Here is a 21673-nt window from a genome sequence, read left to right on the forward strand (position 1 = left end):
TGTGTTTGGGGTGGGGTTTAGAATGACGGGTAGTTGTATATGCTAGATAGGGAACCCTGGCTCACTGAGTGAAACTAGTTCACTCACTCCTCACATCCTATTGCAGGTGACCAGTAGAAAGGACCATAGCCCTCGCGGAACTGTAAGAGCTGGTGTAGATTGGACATCTTTTGCTAAAGACTCGTTTTCAAGATATATGAATGTATGTTTTACTTTCGACTGCGTCCATGGACCCTATGTATAATATTTTGGGCTTGTGAACTTCGTGTTTTATATTATGAAATAAAGTATGTTTATATTCGTGACATGTTGAATCTGATATTAGGTTAGTCCAACCTAACACAACTCAATGATTCGGTACGGGTTGCAAAGCCTCAGGCCGAAGATTAGAGGAAACGAGTTTTGAATGGATATTTTGGGTTACAGAATTATGTTTTGTGACTTGGAAAGTCTATTCTCAACCCGTCGTAACACTTCCAGACTTGGCAGAGGAAGGTCGTTCGGGCATGTTCTTGTTTGATTGTTGCCCGGCTGACTGACCGATGTCTAAAACGGTTCGAGGGTGTTACAGGAAACGAGAAAGGATGAGAAAAAAAAACGAAACTTTAGGACATTAACACTCTCAATTTGGTAGTTCATGGTGGTTGAGGTATTGATGTCAATGACAAAGTTGTAAATATTTTGTTAAAAATAAGGATGGTAAGGTAAAAGCATTATTTTCGGAAAAAAAGTAATGGCATTTTCGTGAATAACTAGAACTTCTAGGGTGAATAGGACAAAGCAAAGTTTCAAAAAAAACATAAGTTATTTTTGTGTTTGATTTGAAATTTTGAGTCATTTTTGAAAGAAACCCAAAAAATTAATAGTATAATTTTATAAATATAATTTTTATATTTATTATAATAGTAAGATTTTTAATGCTTTAATAATTATATAAAATATAAATATTGTTAATTTATTATTTAACAACTGCTGCATTTGGTAGATAACCAGTCATAAGTATCCCGCAAACGCAATAATTTCTAACCGCAGTACCAGTCGTAAAACTCTCTTTAAAACGTTTAAAAACGCAACTATCTGCTTTCGCAAACGCACGCAACCGCTATTGTTACACCAGTCATACCTTTTGACCATAAGAATAAATAAAATTACAAAAGAATTAGTATACAATAAAAGTTTATTATATTTAAAACTCTTAAAATTATTTTCTATATGTATAAATATACGACCTTTTATATAATGTCTAACACAGATGAATATTTTTTGAACATAAGCATTCATCACAATTGTAAATAGATTAAATCATCTTATATAGAAACACATAATTAAAAATATTTTAAAATTTTTAAACTAAAATAAATCCCTCGCTTTTAAAGCTCGGGTGTGTCAAAATCTAGTATTTCTTATACTCACATATATACATTATAAAAATGTGTCCAGTGATTCAAAACTGTCAACTATATGATTTAAATAAATCTCAATCATTTTTTAATGACAAATGTTGATCGTATAATTGAGTTATCACTTTCAATAATGATTAAAGTATTTGTATATTTAAAAACAGAAAACTTCTATATATTAATTAATTGATAAGTCACTTAATTGGATTCAGTTTATGGGGATATTAGTGGGAGTTAGATTTATGTAGAGTTTGTTGATTTTAAAAGTTGATAGATTTGTTAAATTTGGAAAGAGTTGTAGATAATATGGTATATTGTAAAAATCTATAAAAATAAATTATCATAATGATTTTTGGGAAAATTTCAATTCTACCACAAGTTTGATAACATTTTCAAATTTACCATTAATGAATTAATATTTTTATAAATAAACTAAATTTGTGATAAAATAGCACTAAGCTAATTTTTATAAATATTTTTAAAAAAATTGATAAACCCAACTCTAAACCCTTAATACTAAACCCTAAACAATAATCACTAAATCCTAAACCCAAATGTTAAATATATTTTTGATTGAAGGTATTTTTGAAGAGTGGTACTTAACTTGTGGTATTTTAGACAATTTCTCATGATTTTAAGAATCTAAAAGATATATGCAGTATTTTAAAAATATTTTTTTCATGAGTTTAAATGGTTATGAATACAACTCCCAGTAACACTAGCTTTAATAGATTTGTAGAAACATTAGAATATAAACTTTTTGAATAACAATAAACTTTGAATAGAATGATAGAATCATCGTACTCCCAGTAACAACATATTTTAGTGAGAGTGTGATAACATAACTCTAGAAATTCTAAAAATCATTAAGAATCTAAATCACACTACCCCATATGTGTCATTCATATGTGAAGTTTAGAATTAATTCGCTTAATTTGACTGGTTGTTGGTATTTGAATTTTTTTTATTTAATTAAATATTTTTAAAGGAAACTAATTTTAGAATTACCTAAAAATCTATATTACCAAAACAAACAATTAAACATCTTACATATAGATGAATTAACATAATTTGTTTGTTCAAACAATTAAATATCATATTATAGAAAGGATTATATAAACATTTTAAAGCATATTTTTATTAATAGTGGATATAATAAATCATATATTGTAGTCTTGCAGAGGAATTAAACTAAACCTAATAATATTTCTTATAGTCACTCACTATAGTAAGGGGCTTTTTCTTGATATATTTTCTAAAAATGTGTCCACTAAATGCAAAACAGTTAAATATACAATTTTAAAAAATTTAGTCATTTTCAATGAATAATGTGGATAGTATAATTGAGTTATTTCAGAAATGATTTATTTTTAAAATCAGAAATTATATGGTAAGTCATTTAAAATAATAATAATAAATTAATTTATTTCTAATAATATAAAATCGAAAAAATCAGAAAATTAGATGAAATTTTTTTATAATGTATGAAAACAAAGTTCTAACAAATTTTATAACAGAATCTTGTTATTTTGATGTAATAAATTCATTGAATCTCACATTGATATATATGTCAAAATAATTACATCACATTATTAAAAATTAGATATGTTTTTATGATAAATAATTAATGAAAATAGGTTTGTATTACAGTAATTTTATAATAAGAAATGAAAATAATAGTTTAAAAAAAATCTAAAGTATAATTACTTTTAATAAAAATCTTGGTCAAACGAATCAATGTTTGATAAGATAGTGTGTTGATTGGAGAGAATTTAAGGATGAATTTGTTTATTAACCAATTGTGAGTTTTAGGTTAAACACTAAATATAAAATGTGTGAGAAAAAGTGATTTGTGATTTGACAAAATTATGGAAACTTTGTACTTTTCATCAATTTTTTTTGCATCTACGTAAAACAAAGTGGTAGACAGAATAAAATAAATGTAATGAAATAATATTTTTTCATTAATCTTCAGCTTTTTATTAATCCCAAATTATGTCATAAAAAGACTTTTGGAAACTTAGGAATGTATAGAATTATAACTATATCTCAAAACTCTCCTAAGATTATATAATATTAAGACTTTTAATTTTCAAACTATTTAAAGTTAAAAAAGTTACTTTTAATAGTTATAATTATTTTTTTAAATTACAAAATTATAATGCATGCATAATTTTTATACAATGTTTATACCCGGGAAATCGCGGACAACCACCTGGTAAAAGATTAAACTCATCAATATGGAGACGTGTAAATATCTAACAATTTCTATGGATATATATACCGTAACCTTATATGGATGGATATATTTAATGTTACAAACTCTGAATCTTTTATGTAAATATCTAAGGAATAATGACCTGAAACCCTAGTTGGGAAAACATTTTAAGTTAAGTAGTCAATCTAAAAGCAAAAGACCCCTATGGCGAACAAGGAGAACCTTCCATGGGATTTGATTGTAGAGATCCTTTCTCATGTCCCTCCTAAATCTCTTGTCCGATTCAGAACCGTATCTAAGCAATGGAACACTCTTATCAACGACAAGGCCTTCATCAACAACAACAAGACGACGTCTCAATTCTTCTTAGCAACCAAATCCAAGATTTATGGATAAGAGTTAATCCAAAGATAGAGGTCAGTGAGTTAACATTAGATATTCCCGCTTTAGAATATCTGTTACCTAGACATTTGATCAAATGCGAAGGGCTTTTGCTATGTTCCATGGGTAAATGAGCTGTGGTTTGGAACCCATATTTAGGACAGACTAGATGGATCGAGCCCGAGAGTAACCACCCTCTCATTAAATTTTATGGCATAGGTTATGATTATGATAATCGTTACAAGACCCTTGCATCTTATAAGAAGTACTGGGCTACCAAGACATCTTGGAAAACCCATGACTTTTCGTCTGATGCATGGAAGGACCTACACACTATGGTCATGAAATCTGATAGTAGTACTCATCAGAAAGGAGGATCTATTACATTTCACACCACATGTGGTTTATCGTTGAATAAAACTTGGTATCGGATTGCTTCTTATGACAAGACAAAGTACTTGTTCTTCCTAATTAACTTTGATTTTTCGATCCAAGCATTCTACAAATTCTGTGATCTACCTTGTGAAGATAATCATCATCAGGATACTCTTGTTATTGGGGCTTTCAAAGGAGATCGGTTTTCATTGTTAAAGCAATCCCATCTAACAAAGAAGATTCAGATTTGGCTGACCAAAGAACAAGATTCATAAAAAGGGTGGTGCAGATGTGGAGTGGATGAATTTCATGGAAGTGTCAGCTCCTAACTTACCAACTCTAGTACAGACTAGATCCTACTCGCAGCCAAGTTTCTTCATCGATGATAAAAGACTTGTAGTGTGTTCTTGTGACGAAACTGGGCGGGCTTGGATCTATGTTATGGGGAACAATAACTTGATCAGAAAAATAAAAATAGATCTTGTTGTAGATCCTTGGCCTTTGCATTGTTCCTTTACTCCTAGTTTGATCTCGGTTCCTCGAGGTCAAGAAGGAGAAGCAAAATTACAACTTTAATCTCACTTACCTTCTGCTTCTTTGTTTGCTTCTTGAAGAAGCTTCAGTTGATTTGAATTTTTGTGTTCATTAACAAACCATCTTCTCTGTTCTAATTTTACTGTTTTTTCCTTTTTGTTTTGACTTTTTTTTTTTACTTGAACAACTTCTATTAGAATATTTTGGAGCAAACAAGATACTGTTTAGGGGATTCAGTTTAACTCTTGTGGTTTTGACTCTGATCTGTAATCACTAAGTTAGCTTTTACTTGTTGGATTAATAAGCTTTCGGCGCACTAGTCTTGTTGAGATTTTGAAACGGAGGAGCGTTTTTACATGTTCGGGAAACATGCACATTCTACTTACTAGCATTAAAACACCACCATGTTCTCACGCGAGTGATTTTATATAGTCTACAAAAGCTCTGTCAGAGACAGATTCTCTTTGCCTTTTTTAAAGGTACCTTCACAATTGTAAAGATTAGTGGTGAAAATACTTATAAGATCTCAAGAAAACAGAGCATTTCAAAACCATTTAAAACCCAACTAACGCCTAGGCATGGTAATTTTTTTCTTTCCAAGACACATTTGTTTATGAAAACAAAAACAATTATAACTGAAGTAAGATTTACTATAAAGGAACAAAATAAAACGACTTGATAAACACGAACGGAGAGAGTATTGGGATTTGGGATCAAATGTGAATACGTAACAAGTCCTAAAAACTATAAGTAAAAACTATAAGTAAGAGTAGTTAACCTGAAAATTCAGCTACTGAGAAACAAAACAAAAGAACCCTATAATGGCCAACAATGAGAAGCTTCCATGGGACTCTTGCTGGAAGATATCCTCTCTCGTGTCCCTCCTATACCACTTGTCCGATTCAGAACCGTGTGCAAGCGATGGAACACTCTCTTTGGCGACAAGACTTTCATCAATAACCACAAGATGTCGACGTTTCAGTTTATTTTAGTAACTAAATCCAAGATTTATTCGGTAAGCCTAAATCCCGAGATAGAGCTGCGTGAGTTATCCTTAGATATCCCCGGTTTAATATCTCAGACACCTAATGACTTGGCCGATTGCAATGAGCTCTTGCTATTTGGCATGAATAAAGGAGCTGTGGTTTGTAACCCGTGGTTAGGTTATGATAATAATGATAGGAGAACTGACAAAATTGTTTATAAGACCCTTGTGTATTGTCTGAAGTTTGCAGGTACCTATGGGTGGAAAATCCATGACTTTGCCACATATGCGTGGAAAGACCTAGTTTTGGAAGAGCCAAAACAAGGAACACCGCGTAGTAATAGTAGTATTTCTTTCCACTCAACAAGATCTATGTCATTGAATGGATCTTTGAATTGGGTACATGACTCATCTTACGTTCGTCATTTTAAGCTTCAGTTTTTCGAGCGAATCTTTCTCGATATTTTGTCATCTACCATCTGAGAAGAAGGCTTGTAAAGATGCTCTTGTGCTTAGGGTTTATAGGGGAGTTGGGTTTTCGTTGTTACAGCAGTGCCATGTAACAAAGAAGATTAATATTTGGGTGACCAAGAACAATATTGCAAGTTGGTATCATAGAAAAGTGAAATGGAGGAATTTCACGGTGGCTTTATTTCGTTTATTTTGGCTTTTTGTTTGGTCGTTTCGGAAACTAAAGTCCTTTCATGCGATTTTGTTGTTTAGAACGGATCAGATTGAAGCTCCGACGGATGGGTAAGGTCTTTGGCTTTAGAATGATAGCTGTAGAGAATGTGGATGTTGAAACTTTAGCTGTTAATTTAAGTTTTACTAAAATTAAATTGGTAGTTAAAATTGTAAAAAATTTGAATAATATTTTAAATATTTTATTTAAATTGTAAAATTATACTATTATTGAAAAATATATATATACGATTATAAAATAGTACAATGTGAATATCAAATGAGCAAAAAAAAAATTCAATGATTAACTTTTTAATCTTAAATTTTAATAAAATTTGTTACAAACTTAAATAAAAGATTTATGAAGGTAAGAAAAAAAAGAAAATATTTTTAGAGAAAAAAGTTGTAAAATCACGTTTTGTTGGCTTTAAGAAAAACAACACAAAAGAAAAAAAAAGTTTTGTTTTATAAGAACTTTATAAACTTTAATATGATTAATTTTTTAAATAGCCTTATTGGTAAAAAAAAGTTGCAGAAACTTTCTAATACCACAAAACCCTCAGTCCTAATGTCAATCGGACCCTGAATGTTGAATGGAATCACTAAGTTCAAGTCTAGAGGCCATGAATTTCGGTTATAATATTCTTCCGAAGAATTTGCTAGCTTTCACTTGTTGGATTATTGAGCTTTTGCGATAGTTATAAAATTGTTTCGTTTGAGTAAATCTTGTATATACATCATCTTAACGTAAGCACAACCTTGCCAAAGTGACTGACCCCTCTTCCCACGAGACATCTTTTGAGCTTTATCTTTAACCACCAGAATGTTGTGAATTGGTTTATAAAGTCTAAATATTTTATCTCGCATTTTGAGTATATACTATGACCAGTTTTAACCATATATAAGAATTTATACCTTATAAGACAGATAATTGCTAACATATCACCTAAAATTTTTCCAACACTTGCAAATTTCTGGGATACGGATTTTCATTTTATCGAAAAAGGATGTTAATGTACGGTGAAATTGTAAAACTACAATTCTTGCCTCGTCTGGTTGTTCATTTATATTTAAAACATACTAGATTTTGAATTGCACTTTCTAAACATGAGACATTTTTATTGTGAAGTTTGTGTAACGACGCATTATATGTAGATTACGAGGGTACCAAGACGTGCTTACTAGCAACACAGAAGATTAAAGTGTGTAAAAAGAAACTTATGCACTAACGGTGCATTATATATTATTGAAGAAAATACAGGGTACATGTACTGGCTTATCTATCAGCACCTTGTTTGATATGTATGGTGCATTAAATCTATTATTCATGCTTGTATCTAGACACCTGTGGTCAGAGAGTGCTATAACCGAATCAGTGACTTGGGTGTTTAGCATCTTATACATCACTAAATGATTCTCTTGATACTATTTTTTTTTTTTCATTTTGAGTTGAGCCGGACAAATAATTAGATATGTGGACGATTTGGTGTTTTAGGATATCACTGTTTTATTCGAATTTAGATTCAATTTATTTATGTCATTTTTAGATCTTATATACGTAGTTTTCTTTTAAAATTAATTTACTATAAACATTTCAGTATTTTATTCGGTTTTTGGTAGATGTCAAATGTCCCTCTTGCCTCCTTCCGTACTTTTAAGACAAAAAATAATATTAATAAATTTGAGTATTGATCTTTGTAAAGTTGATTGAAACATTAATGTTCATGTGAGAAGATGAAACATGTGTTACAGATTATTCACCTGAGACAACCATACAAACTTGTTCCAGCCATAAGTCATACATGTTCACTGTTCAAAATTTAGGTTTAGCGGTTTATAGTTTAAAATTAAGGGTTTAGATACAGAGTGTTAATTTATTTAATTTTCTTTTCTATAGTTTTTATACTATTTGGTATACATAAACTTTATAGAGTGCCTAAATTATTTAGAAATTTCATACTAATCACCAACTTTTAAAAAAATTAATTTGATGTGCAAATAACTATCATGAAATTATGGGTTCCAAATATCTTTTTCAGGAATTTTGCCAGTAGGTCAACTTTTTGTTGGTTATATAAACTTTACATAATTTAATAAGTTTATTGAAGTAAGATTTTTCATTATCAAATATACATGTTTATTCAACCATAAAACATGTTTTTCTTTTTTTTTTTGTTAAAACATCAAAAATCATGTTACATGTACTCTCTTTACTGCACATGGCACATGTAAAATTTAGCTACAACATACAAATTGTCGTACGTTATATCATTCCATGTACGTAACTTTTGTAGAATAAAAAAAATAGGACGTAATAATCGTGCGTCTTAATATATGGTACCCCTTTTGCATGTACGTACCTAATTTAGCTAAACATATATATTTATATGGTTTTTTTTTCAAATATGATCCACAATAAAATTCAAACACAAAAGTAACCCATGATTTTTTTTAATTTTTATTTGTCATATTCACTCCAAAAATTAGGATTATTCAAGAAAATGCTTTTTTTTTTTTTTTTTTAAATTGAGTGTTTTACTCTATCATCCTAATTCATAATTTTCATCAAGTATTTACAATATTGTCATTGCCATCAATACACCAACCCACAATGAACAACCAATTTGAAGCTTTTAATGCACCAAAATTTCGATTTTTACTCTTCATATCTTATTACTTATGCACACAAACTACGTCTCTTTCACTTTCTCTCTATATTCATAAAAAAAAAACCAAGATTATGATTTTAAACTTTGTAAGGTTCAAACTCATGATTCTTGGTCATTAACAAGTGGGTTTGTTTCATGGTAAAGTTTTGTGCGATAGGAGAAGCTAATTAAGTTATCTCATTGGTTGAAAATATAAAATTGAGTTTTTTTTTTCAGATCTGTTTGTCAGAAAACTTCCATGTAAGTCTTCTGGTCTTAGAAGACTTATACGAAAGTCTTATGGTCAATACAAAGGTTAGTTTTGCAATTGACTTTATGTGTGTTTTTAGAGATGACTTCTCTGGAAGTCTTATAACTTTTCTTTGTTAACAAAAAAGTCTCGAAAATACCAGAGAAGACTTCCTGGTAAGTCGTCTAGGATACCTAAGTTAGTTTTGCAATTGACCGGATTGTGTCAGAATTTTGACTTTGTCTAGATGACTTACACGGAAGTCTTTCACCAAACGACTAGGTAGAAGTCTTCTCACGATCGGTGAAAGTCGTCTTGTGTTACTTTTGCAATTGAAAAATAAAACTTAAATATTTAATTCTAATTAGACGACTTCCATGTACGCCTTCCAGAAGATGACTTACACGGAAGTATTTTGTGATAACTAAGGTTTGATCAGAATCTTAGAATAAAATTCATCATGAAGTTTCAATTCTAACGATTCAATGATAACTCAATTCAATGACTGCTTTCTGCAGCTGGCCTTATTTGATCTGGGCTACCAAGGCCCTATGTTTACATGGTCAAACTCCCAACCCCTAATGCCCATTGCAAAGAAGCTTGATCGCCTTCTAGTCAATAACTTCACTATTACAGTTGCACCCCATGTTACAACTAATTTTCTCCCACCCCTTATGTCTGATCATTGTCCTTGTCTCATTGACCTAAACCAAAGCATGTCTAAAGCAGGCACTAAACCGTTCTCTTTCCTAAACTACTTAATTAAACACCTAAACTTCACTTCAGAGGTATCATAGGCATGGTTTCAGACCAGAAGCACATGTTTAAATCTAAAAAACTTATGTTGGAAGCTTAAGTGTCTAAAGTGAGCATTGTGAGTTCTAAACAGAGAACTGCTGAAAAATTCAAGAGAGAGTTATAGAAACTAACCGTTTGTTACAACTTGGGTAGGTCGAAGTTCTTAATCATACCCCTCAAAACTTTCAAAAAGAGAGAGAGATCTTCATAAAAAATGGTTGCTCCCTTTGACTTGGAGTATCCGCTTAAGTGAGAAAAGGATATTGAAGAAAGTTTCTTTAAGCAAAAATCTAGGATAAATTGGCTAAAAGAAGGATATGTCCATACCCTCTACTTTTTCTGAATGTGTCAGACTATAGCGAGTTTCGATGCCACTCGTACTTTCCTCACACCTACTGGTATTCTCTTGACGAATCCTCTAGAGATAATCAATCATGATGTAGCTTATACCAAATCTGTCATTGGGCCGAATCGTAACAGTTACAGTATTGTATTTCCTCCTACTTGGTTTCAGTCCTGGTCCAACTCAGAGTCTCGTCTCAGAACCAACAGTCAATGGTTCTTCTCCCTACTGCAAAGGAGATTCAAAGACTGTTTTTCAGATTAAATCCAAACAAGGCTTCAGGTCCAGATGGATTAACTTCAGGTTTCTTAAGAAGTTCTTGGGATATCATTGGCAAAGAGGTGATATTAGCGAACAAACAGTTATTCACTTCATGTCTTCTCCCACCAGATATCAACGCAACTATTCTCTCTCTGGTTCCAGCAAAGAGACAAGGCACTACTTATGTTACAGACTACCACCTGATCTCGTGTCTAAATACTGTATATTAAGTCATTTTCTGCCTCCTAATAAGGCGACTTAAACCAATCCTTCAAGATCTAATAGTCCCACCAATCAGACTGGCGTCATAAAAGGAAGATTGCTATTAGAAAACACAGTTTTGGCGGGTGAGCTGGTGAATGGCTATCACAAACATTCAAGTAGCAAAGAATCACCATAAAGGTAGGTATAGCTAATGCTTTCGATACTTTGTCTTGGGAGTTTTCTTTAGTTTATTATAACGTTTTATATTCGTTGGTTCCGTGCTTGTGTCTGCACCCCCTCCTACACGGTTGATTACAATGTAAATGTTAATGGATACTTCAAAGGAACTAGAGGACTAAGGCAAGGTGATCCTCTCTCACCATACCTTTTCGTAATTGCAATGAACTGTTTATCCAAACTCCTCAACGATGCGTCTGCCAATGAATGTATAGGCTTCCATCCTCAAACTGAATCAACAAGACTAACTCACTTAAGCTTTGCGGATAATCTCCTTATCTTCATCGATGGATCTCTCTCTTCTGTTCAGAATGTCTTACAAGTCTTGCACGACTTCGAACAAAGGTCAGGGTCGGATTCAGTGTCCAAAAGTCTAGCTTCTTCAGTTCAGGCCTATTTCAACCAGAGATCGATGAAATACAAGTGTCTACTGGAATGTCCGATGGATCCCTTCTTGTCAGATATTTGGGAGTTCCATTATGCACAAAACAAACTCAACCTTGCCAACTGTGAGCGTCTCATTCAACAAGTGAAAGTGAGATTCAATTCCTAGACGGTCAAAACTCTATCTTTTGCTAGAAGGTTGCTCCTGATCAAAACGGCGATTGAAGGAATTACCATTTTCTGGTGCTCCTCTTTTGTGCTTCCAAAGGCCTGTGTGAATCGCATAAAATTCTTGTGTAGCGTTTTCTTATGGAAAGTCATCATTGAAGCTCTCCTTACAGCAAGAGTAGCTTGCTGAACAGTAACAAAAATGAAGAAAGTGAATTAGGGGTGTGCCACCCACGATCTGGTCTAAGTAAAAGTTGACCCGACCGGCCGTGCAATAATCAAACAAGAAATTGCAAAACCGATCACTAGTAACTTAAACCAAATCGTATAACCTGAGGTTCCTGAAATAAATCCAGCCACCTTAGGCCAAACGTCTCAATATACATATCCTATTAAGTATGACATGAGGCTTTTCAACCCGACAAGGTAATGCCCAATAGTTGGTTCGTCCCGACAAGAACAAGGTAATGCCCATATCCTATGGAAACTCGTCATTTATAAACAACCTTAATACATTATTCATATTTTTAATGATCTTACAAAATGGTTATAGTATTATCCTAAGGCGTATGCCCAACAACGCTTTACTATAAATATACGAGAAAAAAGACATTGCAAGGACGATGAAAACTACCTGGTCAAGCTGTTTCTTCAAGTCCAAAGGTAAAGGTCTCCCGCCTATGGTTGCCAGCACACCGATGAGACATTAGTAACTAATCTACTCAGTGAGCCTAGTCCCACACCCGCAACATATATCATTAAACCAAGTAGTAATAATAATATGCAGAAGAAACACATTCATTAATCAACATGAGAGTAAGACATTCCATTACTTCACTATGAATTTTTATCTTATAGCTCTCTTCCATTTTACCCCTCCTCCTTCACATAACTCATATACTCATACATATATATATATATATATGCTAAACCCAGAACCACCAAGGCTAAGAGCTTAGCGGGAAAAAAAATATATATATATTATAACCGTCGGTGATCACTTTATGAACATCCGAAACTGAGTCGTCACTAAGTACACGATCTCCGGGGTCCTCCCCATCTTTGTGTCCTCGTGCGCTTGAACCGTCACGCAACAAAAAATTCACGGTCCAACATTTGTACGAGAATATTTTGGAAGGAAGGTTTATAATAAGAATTCAAATGATTTTTACTTCTATAATTAATTTCATAATTAATTTATAATTAATCCAAGATTAATCCATAATTATTGTTAATACTTGAGAACAAGTGCTAGGATTCAGATTAACCTCAATTAACATTTTCGATTATTTATTTAAGTGTAAGTGTTTACACTAAGTAAACACTACACAGTTCATAAGGATTCAAAGGTTTTACTAACTAACCGACATCATTCAATTAAACTTAATAAAACACTCATTATCTATCTCAACATCCATCTAGACGAACCTACAAATAAGTCTTGAAACTGGATTTGGAATGGCTTGAAACCGATCTTGAAAAAGGATATCCTAACCAAGAGACTGAGATGTTCCAAGGGTTGACTGGACTGCTAGCTAAACTTCACAACCAGGTACAAAGAGTACACAGTTCAACAGAATGGACCAGGTTGATACTTCAGTCTTTACTCGACCAATATCCCAAAAACAGAGCAGTTCGGTTCATAAGATCAACAATCCAACAGTTCGGTTGAAGCTAGAAAACTTAGATTGGATCGGTTCAAGATCGGTTAAGACAGGTTCTAATCAGAAAAGATCAGATCATTTCAGTTCTCATAGGTTTGGTTCAGGACATGATCAGACTGAGTTCAAATCGGTTTACTCCAAGTTTGTTCAGAACATCTTAGCTGAGGGTTTTAAGAGGTTGATTCAAACCAAAATTAGAAAAAAAACGGAACTGTATCACAACTGATCTGACCAAGACCTAAGCTAAAAATCAACTAGCTCTGTTCAAGACAGGAATGAGGCAAGAAGACCAAAGCACACAGAGATGGACCAAAGGTCTAGGTGGTCTCGGCTGATCTTCTTCTTCAAGGTTAGTCACGGATGGACTGAACAGAAAGAGAGATGATGGTTTGATCATGATCTGAGATGGACAAGCTCTAGGGTTTTATTTTAAAATCTCACCTTCTGATCTTTCTCACAGTAACAAACTGAACAGACTGATGGAAGATATCGCCCAAAGTCTCTGATTTTTCACTGATTTTTTCTCAATTTTTCTCCAAAATTTTTCTGTCTTGTTTCTGTAACAGAACGCCCCAGAGGAGAGAAGATGGTATTCTAAAGCTCGGTAATTTGCTTTAGCTAAGGGTTTCACTCAAGACAAAGGTAGGCTGAGTGTGGACAGCTGGCCAGCTGCTTCAGCACTCTTAGCACAAGCTTAAGTCCTTTCCTTACCTTGAAGAAATATCCAGCCCTTCTGTGTGCTTCTCACATGACTACTTAAGAAACAAGGAAAGCATGCAGATTGTGACTGTCATGTGCCAATTACTGAAGAAGCTAGGCAAGCAGGTGCATAACATGTGACTTAATTACATAGCAACTAGACAGGTGAAGAACATTTTCTCGACCATTTAGGGAGCTGGTTGATAATTCCGAACATTTTCTCGACCAAAAATCAATTGGCTCGTGAGGGTTATTACATGGGGTGACTGATCTAGCTACTTGGAACAAAGCTACTTGCCTAAAACTCATATGGATTCTATTTTAAAGGTGGGTTCGGTTTGGGTACCTTGGTATAGAGAGGAGGTGTTACAGCATAAACAACTATTGGACAGCAAAACCAAATCGCTCTAATTCATGGCTAGCAAATATACTACTAAAACTAAGACCTCTAATTTTTCCTTGGATACAAATGAGGATCGGGAATGGTCTTACTTGTAGGTTTTGGTATGACAACTAGACGCCTTATGGCAGTCTGGAAGAAGTGCTACTGATGGAATATCAAGACTTGACATCCCCAAAGGAACAGCCCTAACTGATCTTTCAAGGAATGAAAATTGGCGCCTCCCACCTGCTAAAACAGAGAATCAACTAATAATTATCTCCTACATTAATACAATCGAGCTACAAGGCAAGAGAGATTACTATGAATGGGATCTCAATGGAAGAACAAGTTCAACTTACCCAACTGGAGAGGTATATCACCTTCTGCGTGGGACATCTCCTCAGGTTCCATGGTCCTATGCAATTTGGTTCTCAGTAAGTATTCCTGGCATGCTTTTCTTTCTTGGTTTTTTATATTGGATCGGTGTCCAACTAAAGATAGAATAACTATCTGGAGGATAAAAGTAAACCCAAATTGTCTTCTCGGCTCTACAGGAATAGAAAACTGAAACCATATATTGTTTGACTGCAATTTCAGCTTTTCTGTTTGGTCTTCAATAGCTTCTCGATGTGGAGTTCAGCCACTAAGGGACTGGAGCCAAACGATCCACAACATGGAGTCCCTTCGTGGTCCTAACCTTAATCGCAGACTGATTCTTCTCTCATGGCAGACTACTATCTATTCAACTTGGGCTGAATAGAACGCTCGCTTACACCGCATCATCTTTCGTTCTCCTGAGACGATCACAAAGGCTATAGACCATCGGATAACTAACAAGACATCGGCGCTCAGACCTACCAACCCGGTCGCTTCTTCAGATCTAATGCAACTCTGATTATCAATGGCATGATCATCTCTCACCGGGTCTTTATCTCCTCTCTTTCTCTTCTCTTGTTTTCATCAAAACTTCTACAGAAGAAATCCAAATGGTTTTTTACTAAGTCTTCATGGGCCTCTAATAATAAATGTTGTAACTTCCTAAGTGGGTCTAATTACTGAGCTTCCAGTCTAACTATAGCTTAGGCTTGTAATTTTTTTTATTTCTCATGCAATTTTAATATGAAAGCGTGCTTACAAAAAAAAAGAAATAAAAGCAGTTAGATTATGAAACGTGGATGGAAATTTTGAGGAAAAAAAGATTTTGGATACTTAAAATTGCAGAGAAATAGGAGATAAAAAATAATAGATTTTTTTTCTTTCGTAAAACTACGACATTTGTTAATATTTTAGTGATAAAGTAACTTGTGCTTTAGTATATTAGGGATATATATATTAGGTGACTCATCCGCACTCTTGCGCGGGTATAAATATTTACGAAAAACTTGAAAATATAATAACCTGGGTGATATTTTTATTATTTTATTATTTTGTTTTAAGCACAGTTCTAATTATGAGTTGTTTAGTTGCAGTGTTTTAGTTTTGCAAAATATTTAAAGACTTGAGTAGCATAATCTTTCCAAAGAGTGAATGGCAGATGCATACCATTATATTTAAAAACATGCAAAATTTTGGACAAAACAAATACTACAAACACGTAGTATAAAGGTAACACATCTAAAATTATTTATCTACTTATATTTTACCAAAAAAATTAGTTATTTACAGTTTATCTTGTATCTCTAAGCATAATATCAATTTTTGTAGTAGTGTTTCGTTTAGACTTAAGCTCTTGTAAAGATCCAATACAAACAATTTGTCTTACTATATCTATGTAAAGAAAATATAATGAGAAATACTTGAAATACAACATCTAAAATGACAATAAAACTTTTGCATATTAAAAGAAAAATTTACCAATTAACAAATTATTATCGATGGTTCGAGATAGAATATATGTAAAATCCCTTATATATTAATTGAGAAGCATTACAACATTTTTTTGTAGTCATGTGTCATCACTGGAATGATTCTTAGAATCCTTAGAGAAATATGTTGGTCCATATAAATATATAATAAGATTTTTATTAAACTAACCATAAATACATTATTAATGTGCTTCATTATTTCCTTAAATAAAATTACGGAATTGCCTAATATGGCTAAAGTATATATGACAATTAATGATTTTGAATAATAAAAATTTGATAAAAATAAGTGTATCTTATATTATATTTGTTTAGTTTTAAACTATTAAAATAAATTAAACAACCATATTAACCATATAATAAAAAATTTAGATTTTTCTGTTTATGTTATATTTTGAATTTTTAAAAAAGAGTATAAATTACTAAAATTGTTAAAAGGCTCACATTAAAATTATGTGATCCATAGTTTAAAAATTTTTTTATTACATGATACAAATGATTACAAATTCGTATAAATTAAAAGTCTCATTTAATAAGTATTAAAATTAAAAGATATATAAATATATATATATCATTTTAAATTAAACTATATGCCATATAAAAATACATAAATATTTTAATTTTGAAATTTACTTTGAAATTTGTTTTTTTGATAAAAATATGTATCATTTTAATTTTTTTTAAAAAATATTATAAATTATGTAAACTATTAATCCTACAATGAAATTTTAATATCAGTAATTTAACGTTTTTGTTATAACGGATACAAATGATCAAAAAGATATGAATAGAAAGCATCATTTAATAGATGTTAATATTAAAATATACTATATATATGTTACTATCATTTAAATTTAATTATATACCATATCAAACAGAAAAAATTATTTGTTTGGATTATAAAATTTATTTATATGTTCGCACTAAGTTAATAATAGTTACTGACTTTTTTTATTAAATATATATTTATAATTTCATAATATGTTAAAAATATATAATACATAAAGTAATTTATATATATAATGTTCATCCCGCGCAATGTGCGGATCTTAACCTAGTCAGTATAATATTTTCCAGACATCTCTGCTGGAAAATCTTCACATTATCCAGATAAGTAGTTTGATAAAAAGATATCTTCAAAAGATGTGGACTGGTTTTAAGATCACCAGTATAAAAATTGATCTTAAATGTGTTCATTATTTTTTATTCACTTCTATCAGATTATCCTCAAATTTCTTAACCAAATCATCACCTTCCATGAATCCGGTTCTCTTATAAAATAATGAAAATATAAGTTATGAGTTGCATAGAATTAAATAATAAATATTGATTCCTATGACTATATGATTAGCATAAGTTGAAAATTTTGAGTTTTTTAAATTACCTCATCATCAATCAAAACCATCTCAACAGAAGCAATTCCTTTCGTATACTTTTTCCGAAGTTTTATGATATTCACTTTGATCTTGTATTTATCCAAAGCTGGATAAATTTCACTGATGAAAACCACAGAAGTTGTTTTTCTAGAAAAAAAAATGTTTATATGAATAAAAAAAGATTTTCTAAGAGTTTAAATTTGTGCTGATAAGTCTGATGGTTTAGAATTAAGAGAATCAGTTGTATATTTATATAGATTTGGAGGCGTGTAATATATTAGGATTATGAGTTATATGTAAAAAAAATTGCATAAAATTGCAAAGAGATTTTTTTGAAAATAGGAAATTGTATACTTATCACAAAATATATAATATTGCTAACTAATGTAGGAAAATGTTATACCTATCTTATTAACTAAAGTAGTTTGATATGTAAATATATGTAAATAAGAAAAGGAAACGACATTCTTTATAAGGTGACTAACATTAATCTCTATAATATAACATTAATCTCTAACTAATGTAGTAAGATAGTAAATATGTAAATAAGAAAAGGAAACAGATGCTTAATTAAGGTGACTAACATTAATTATATATGTAAATGACGTGAAAAATCGCCTTTTTATATAAAAATTCTTTTAATAACAATGTGATTATTATAAAAGCTTGATTAATTAAAATAAAATATTATAATGATAAATTAGTTCATTATAGGTATCAGAATAATAAAAAATTTTGAGAATTAATGTGAGCGTGACATGTAATTAACCGATTTCTCAAATAATGCTATAGAGATATATATATATATATATATTAATTTAAGTAAGATCGGCGAATGGATTTTTAGTAATTTTCGTTTTTATCCATATATAGATTTGTATCTACTTTTACGTATTTATTATTCAATCAAGACACACGTTATATGTACTTCTTTTTAGAAGCATATGAACACAAGTACGTGTGTACTCTCTCTCGTGTAGAAAAGAAGAGATGACAATTGAAAGAAACACGTGACAAAATACTCATTTCCATTCCACATAATCTCATTCTTAAATGGCCCCCCTAAATTTAGAATGTTCTTTCTGTTTGTGTTCCAACTTCTATCCGTAAGAGCGTGATCCATAGAAGTCAATAAGACAAAACAATACACGGATATTGATCCTTGCGCGGCTCTTCTTATAAATTTGCATTGATCGATGTCGACATTGAAAATCAAGAAAAAAATAATTAAACAAAAACATATAATATAGAAACTATGGAGGCTTTCTCCACCACTAACCAAACACTCCAAATCTCCAGCGATGAAACGTCAATGTTTATCACATACTCCATTGCAGCCCACAAAGTCGTTGTCATGGTCAATACCGGAATTCTAGGATTACTTCAGCTCATAAACCAACAGTCATCTGGTTTTGAAACACATAAAGCAGCATTCCTCTCTTTCTGCATATTCATTTTGTTTTACGCCATTCTTCGCGTCCGTGAAGCCATTGACTGGCGGCTGCGTCCCGGTATAGTGCCAAGGCTCGTGGGACACGCAAGCCATCTATTTGGAGGTCTAGCTGTTCTTGTGTTAGTCTCTGTAGTTTACGTGCCGTTTGCTTTAGTCCTTCTTCTTCTCTGGTTTCTCTGGCTCTCCGTGGTGGTTTACGATACTTTCAATGCATTCATGATCTACTCGGAGGCGAGCATATCCGGCTCTGATTCACCACAACTACCGCCGGTGTAAGATGTTACGGTTTGCATACAGAATGAGTGTGAGATCTACTGCCAACCCTCCAAAACAAAACAAAAAATGAACAAAAAAATAAAATAAGATGGGTATGCGCGGGATGGATTTCGGTAGAGTTTATTGATTGTAGAAGTTGAAATATTTTGTAAAAATATTTGATAAATTTGCATAGAAAATCTTCTGTATTTAAAAGTCCATCAAAGATATAACAAGTTTAAGAATCTATTTTAAAACGAAATTGTGTTGGTCTAGTGGTAAAAAAGCTTCATGGGTTTGATTCACCTTGGTCACCTAGCCGTGCTATATTGATGGATTAGTTGCATACTCAGATGCAAGATCTCATGGGATTAGTCATTGGACCAAAAAAGCTTTTGGGATCCCTATGGTAAAATCGATAGGCAGTCAATCGGAACCTAATGCTTTGAACGACTAGTCGAGAAGAGTAGGTGTTAATACATAACTTTGGCTAATGATACTAAATTTTAATATAACTCCAAAATCAGAAACCAAATTTTTGAATAATTGATTTTAATGAGTTTAAAATTCATCAAACCAATAACTTTATATTTTATAAAAGTGTCAGATCCATAAACTAGCAATTGTGAATTGCATTACAATGTCATATTTCATAAATCAGTGAATACAAAAATTCTGTTTTTAAAACCGGATCCAATTAATGTTAAGATGGATAAATAATAGATATAGTTATTTAACACCTTCTTTCATATGCCAAATACCAATGTTAGCATTGCATCTTCATAGAGGATTTATTCAAAGTAGTTGGCACATAAAACAAAAGCAAAAAAAGGGAAAGAAACATTGCCTTGAAAGTTGAAATGGGTTATTTTGTTAACCCGTCAGCTGCATTATTGTTCTAGTTTGGTGTCCACTTGAACTAGAGCTTGAACTGAATTGTGACACCCGTCACCTCCTATATGGAGGACAGCGTGTCACCCCCGACGCGTCATCATACAACAATGTGACACCCGTCTCCCTGACACTAAGGACGACGGGCCACCAACAATATCCCGTAATATAAAAGCCCATAAACCCGACAACTCTCACCCATGCCCAAATAAAATCCGAAAGAAAAGTCCAGTAGCACCAAGTCCGTCCAAATATCACATACTTGTTTGTCTCACCTGAAAAGGGGAAGAGTGAGGGGTGAGCGACAGGGGAATCGCTCAGTGAGGTATGGGATGCCACCCCGAAGTCCATGGACCCGGACATAGCACTCCGAATAAATATAATTTAATTATAATGCATGTCAAACACAGTACCTAAAGTACTCAAGCAACAAAACAATGGTCCTAGCGAGGTGCACACTCGCCGCCCACTAACAGGCCAAAACACTACCGAAAAGGTGCTCGGTTCATACACACACCGAAAAAGTGCTCGGTAACACACGCCCGTAGACGATTTATCGACACTTCCAGTCTACAGCTCAACCGGTCGACTAAAGTTGGCCGTGACCTCCATACAATCCGGCATACAGCAGTCCGACTCTGTATCCGTCTCCAAACAAAAACAATCCTAGCTAAGAATTTACATTAAGTGAAACAATCAATATTGAATCCTCTAACCCCCTAGTTCCGGTTTATGCAAAGAACCTAAAACTAAACAAGCAATGATAGACTCGATTTCACACAGACGGAACACATTAGAAATAAACTATATTTATTCGAGGTCCTAAGCCGTGTACGAGAAGTTCGGGAATAGACCCTCACCTTAGCAATAAGAAGTGATATCTATGAACTCCAGCTGCTCAAATGGACTCCAAATCTGAAATCAGATCGAAATTTCGAGTCAGAACGCCTTTCGAACGGTTTAAAACGAGTATTTACGGAAAAGTCAACCCGTTGGTCAAAGATTAATTATTTAATTAATTAAATTAATCTGGTTTTCCCTAACCGATTTCCAATTGATTTTAACCGACCGGTTTAACCTAACCGAATCGAAATCGATTTAAACCGGTCAAACCACAGGTTGACCGAGTCACCGAGTTGACTCACCGGGTTGACTCGGCCGAGTTGGCGAGTCGCCGGCGAGTCACCGGTGTCGGTCACCGGCGGCGACGCGGCGGCTTAC

At 32.7% G+C, this 21673-nt stretch overlaps 1 protein-coding gene and 2 pseudogenes across 1 annotated transcript; all 3 read left to right on the forward strand.

The window, feature by feature from the left end:
- The first annotated feature begins 3822 nt into the window (after positions 1 to 3822).
- Positions 3823 to 4950, forward strand: LOC106294193 (annotated as a pseudogene).
- A 779-nt stretch (positions 4951 to 5729) lies between these two features.
- On the forward strand, positions 5730 to 11868 carry LOC106344616 (annotated as a pseudogene).
- A 7240-nt stretch (positions 11869 to 19108) lies between these two features.
- Positions 19109 to 19582, forward strand: LOC106344617. Its single transcript, XM_013783961.1, has one exon. It carries the CDS (start codon positions 19109 to 19111, stop codon positions 19580 to 19582), a length of 474 nt encoding a protein of 157 aa, XP_013639415.1.
- Positions 19583 to 21673: the final 2091 nt, after the last annotated feature.

This window comes from Brassica oleracea, chromosome C5 (assembly GCF_000695525.1).
Source record: "Brassica oleracea var. oleracea cultivar TO1000 chromosome C5, BOL, whole genome shotgun sequence".
In the NCBI taxonomy this organism is placed as follows: domain Eukaryota; kingdom Viridiplantae; phylum Streptophyta; class Magnoliopsida; order Brassicales; family Brassicaceae; genus Brassica; species Brassica oleracea.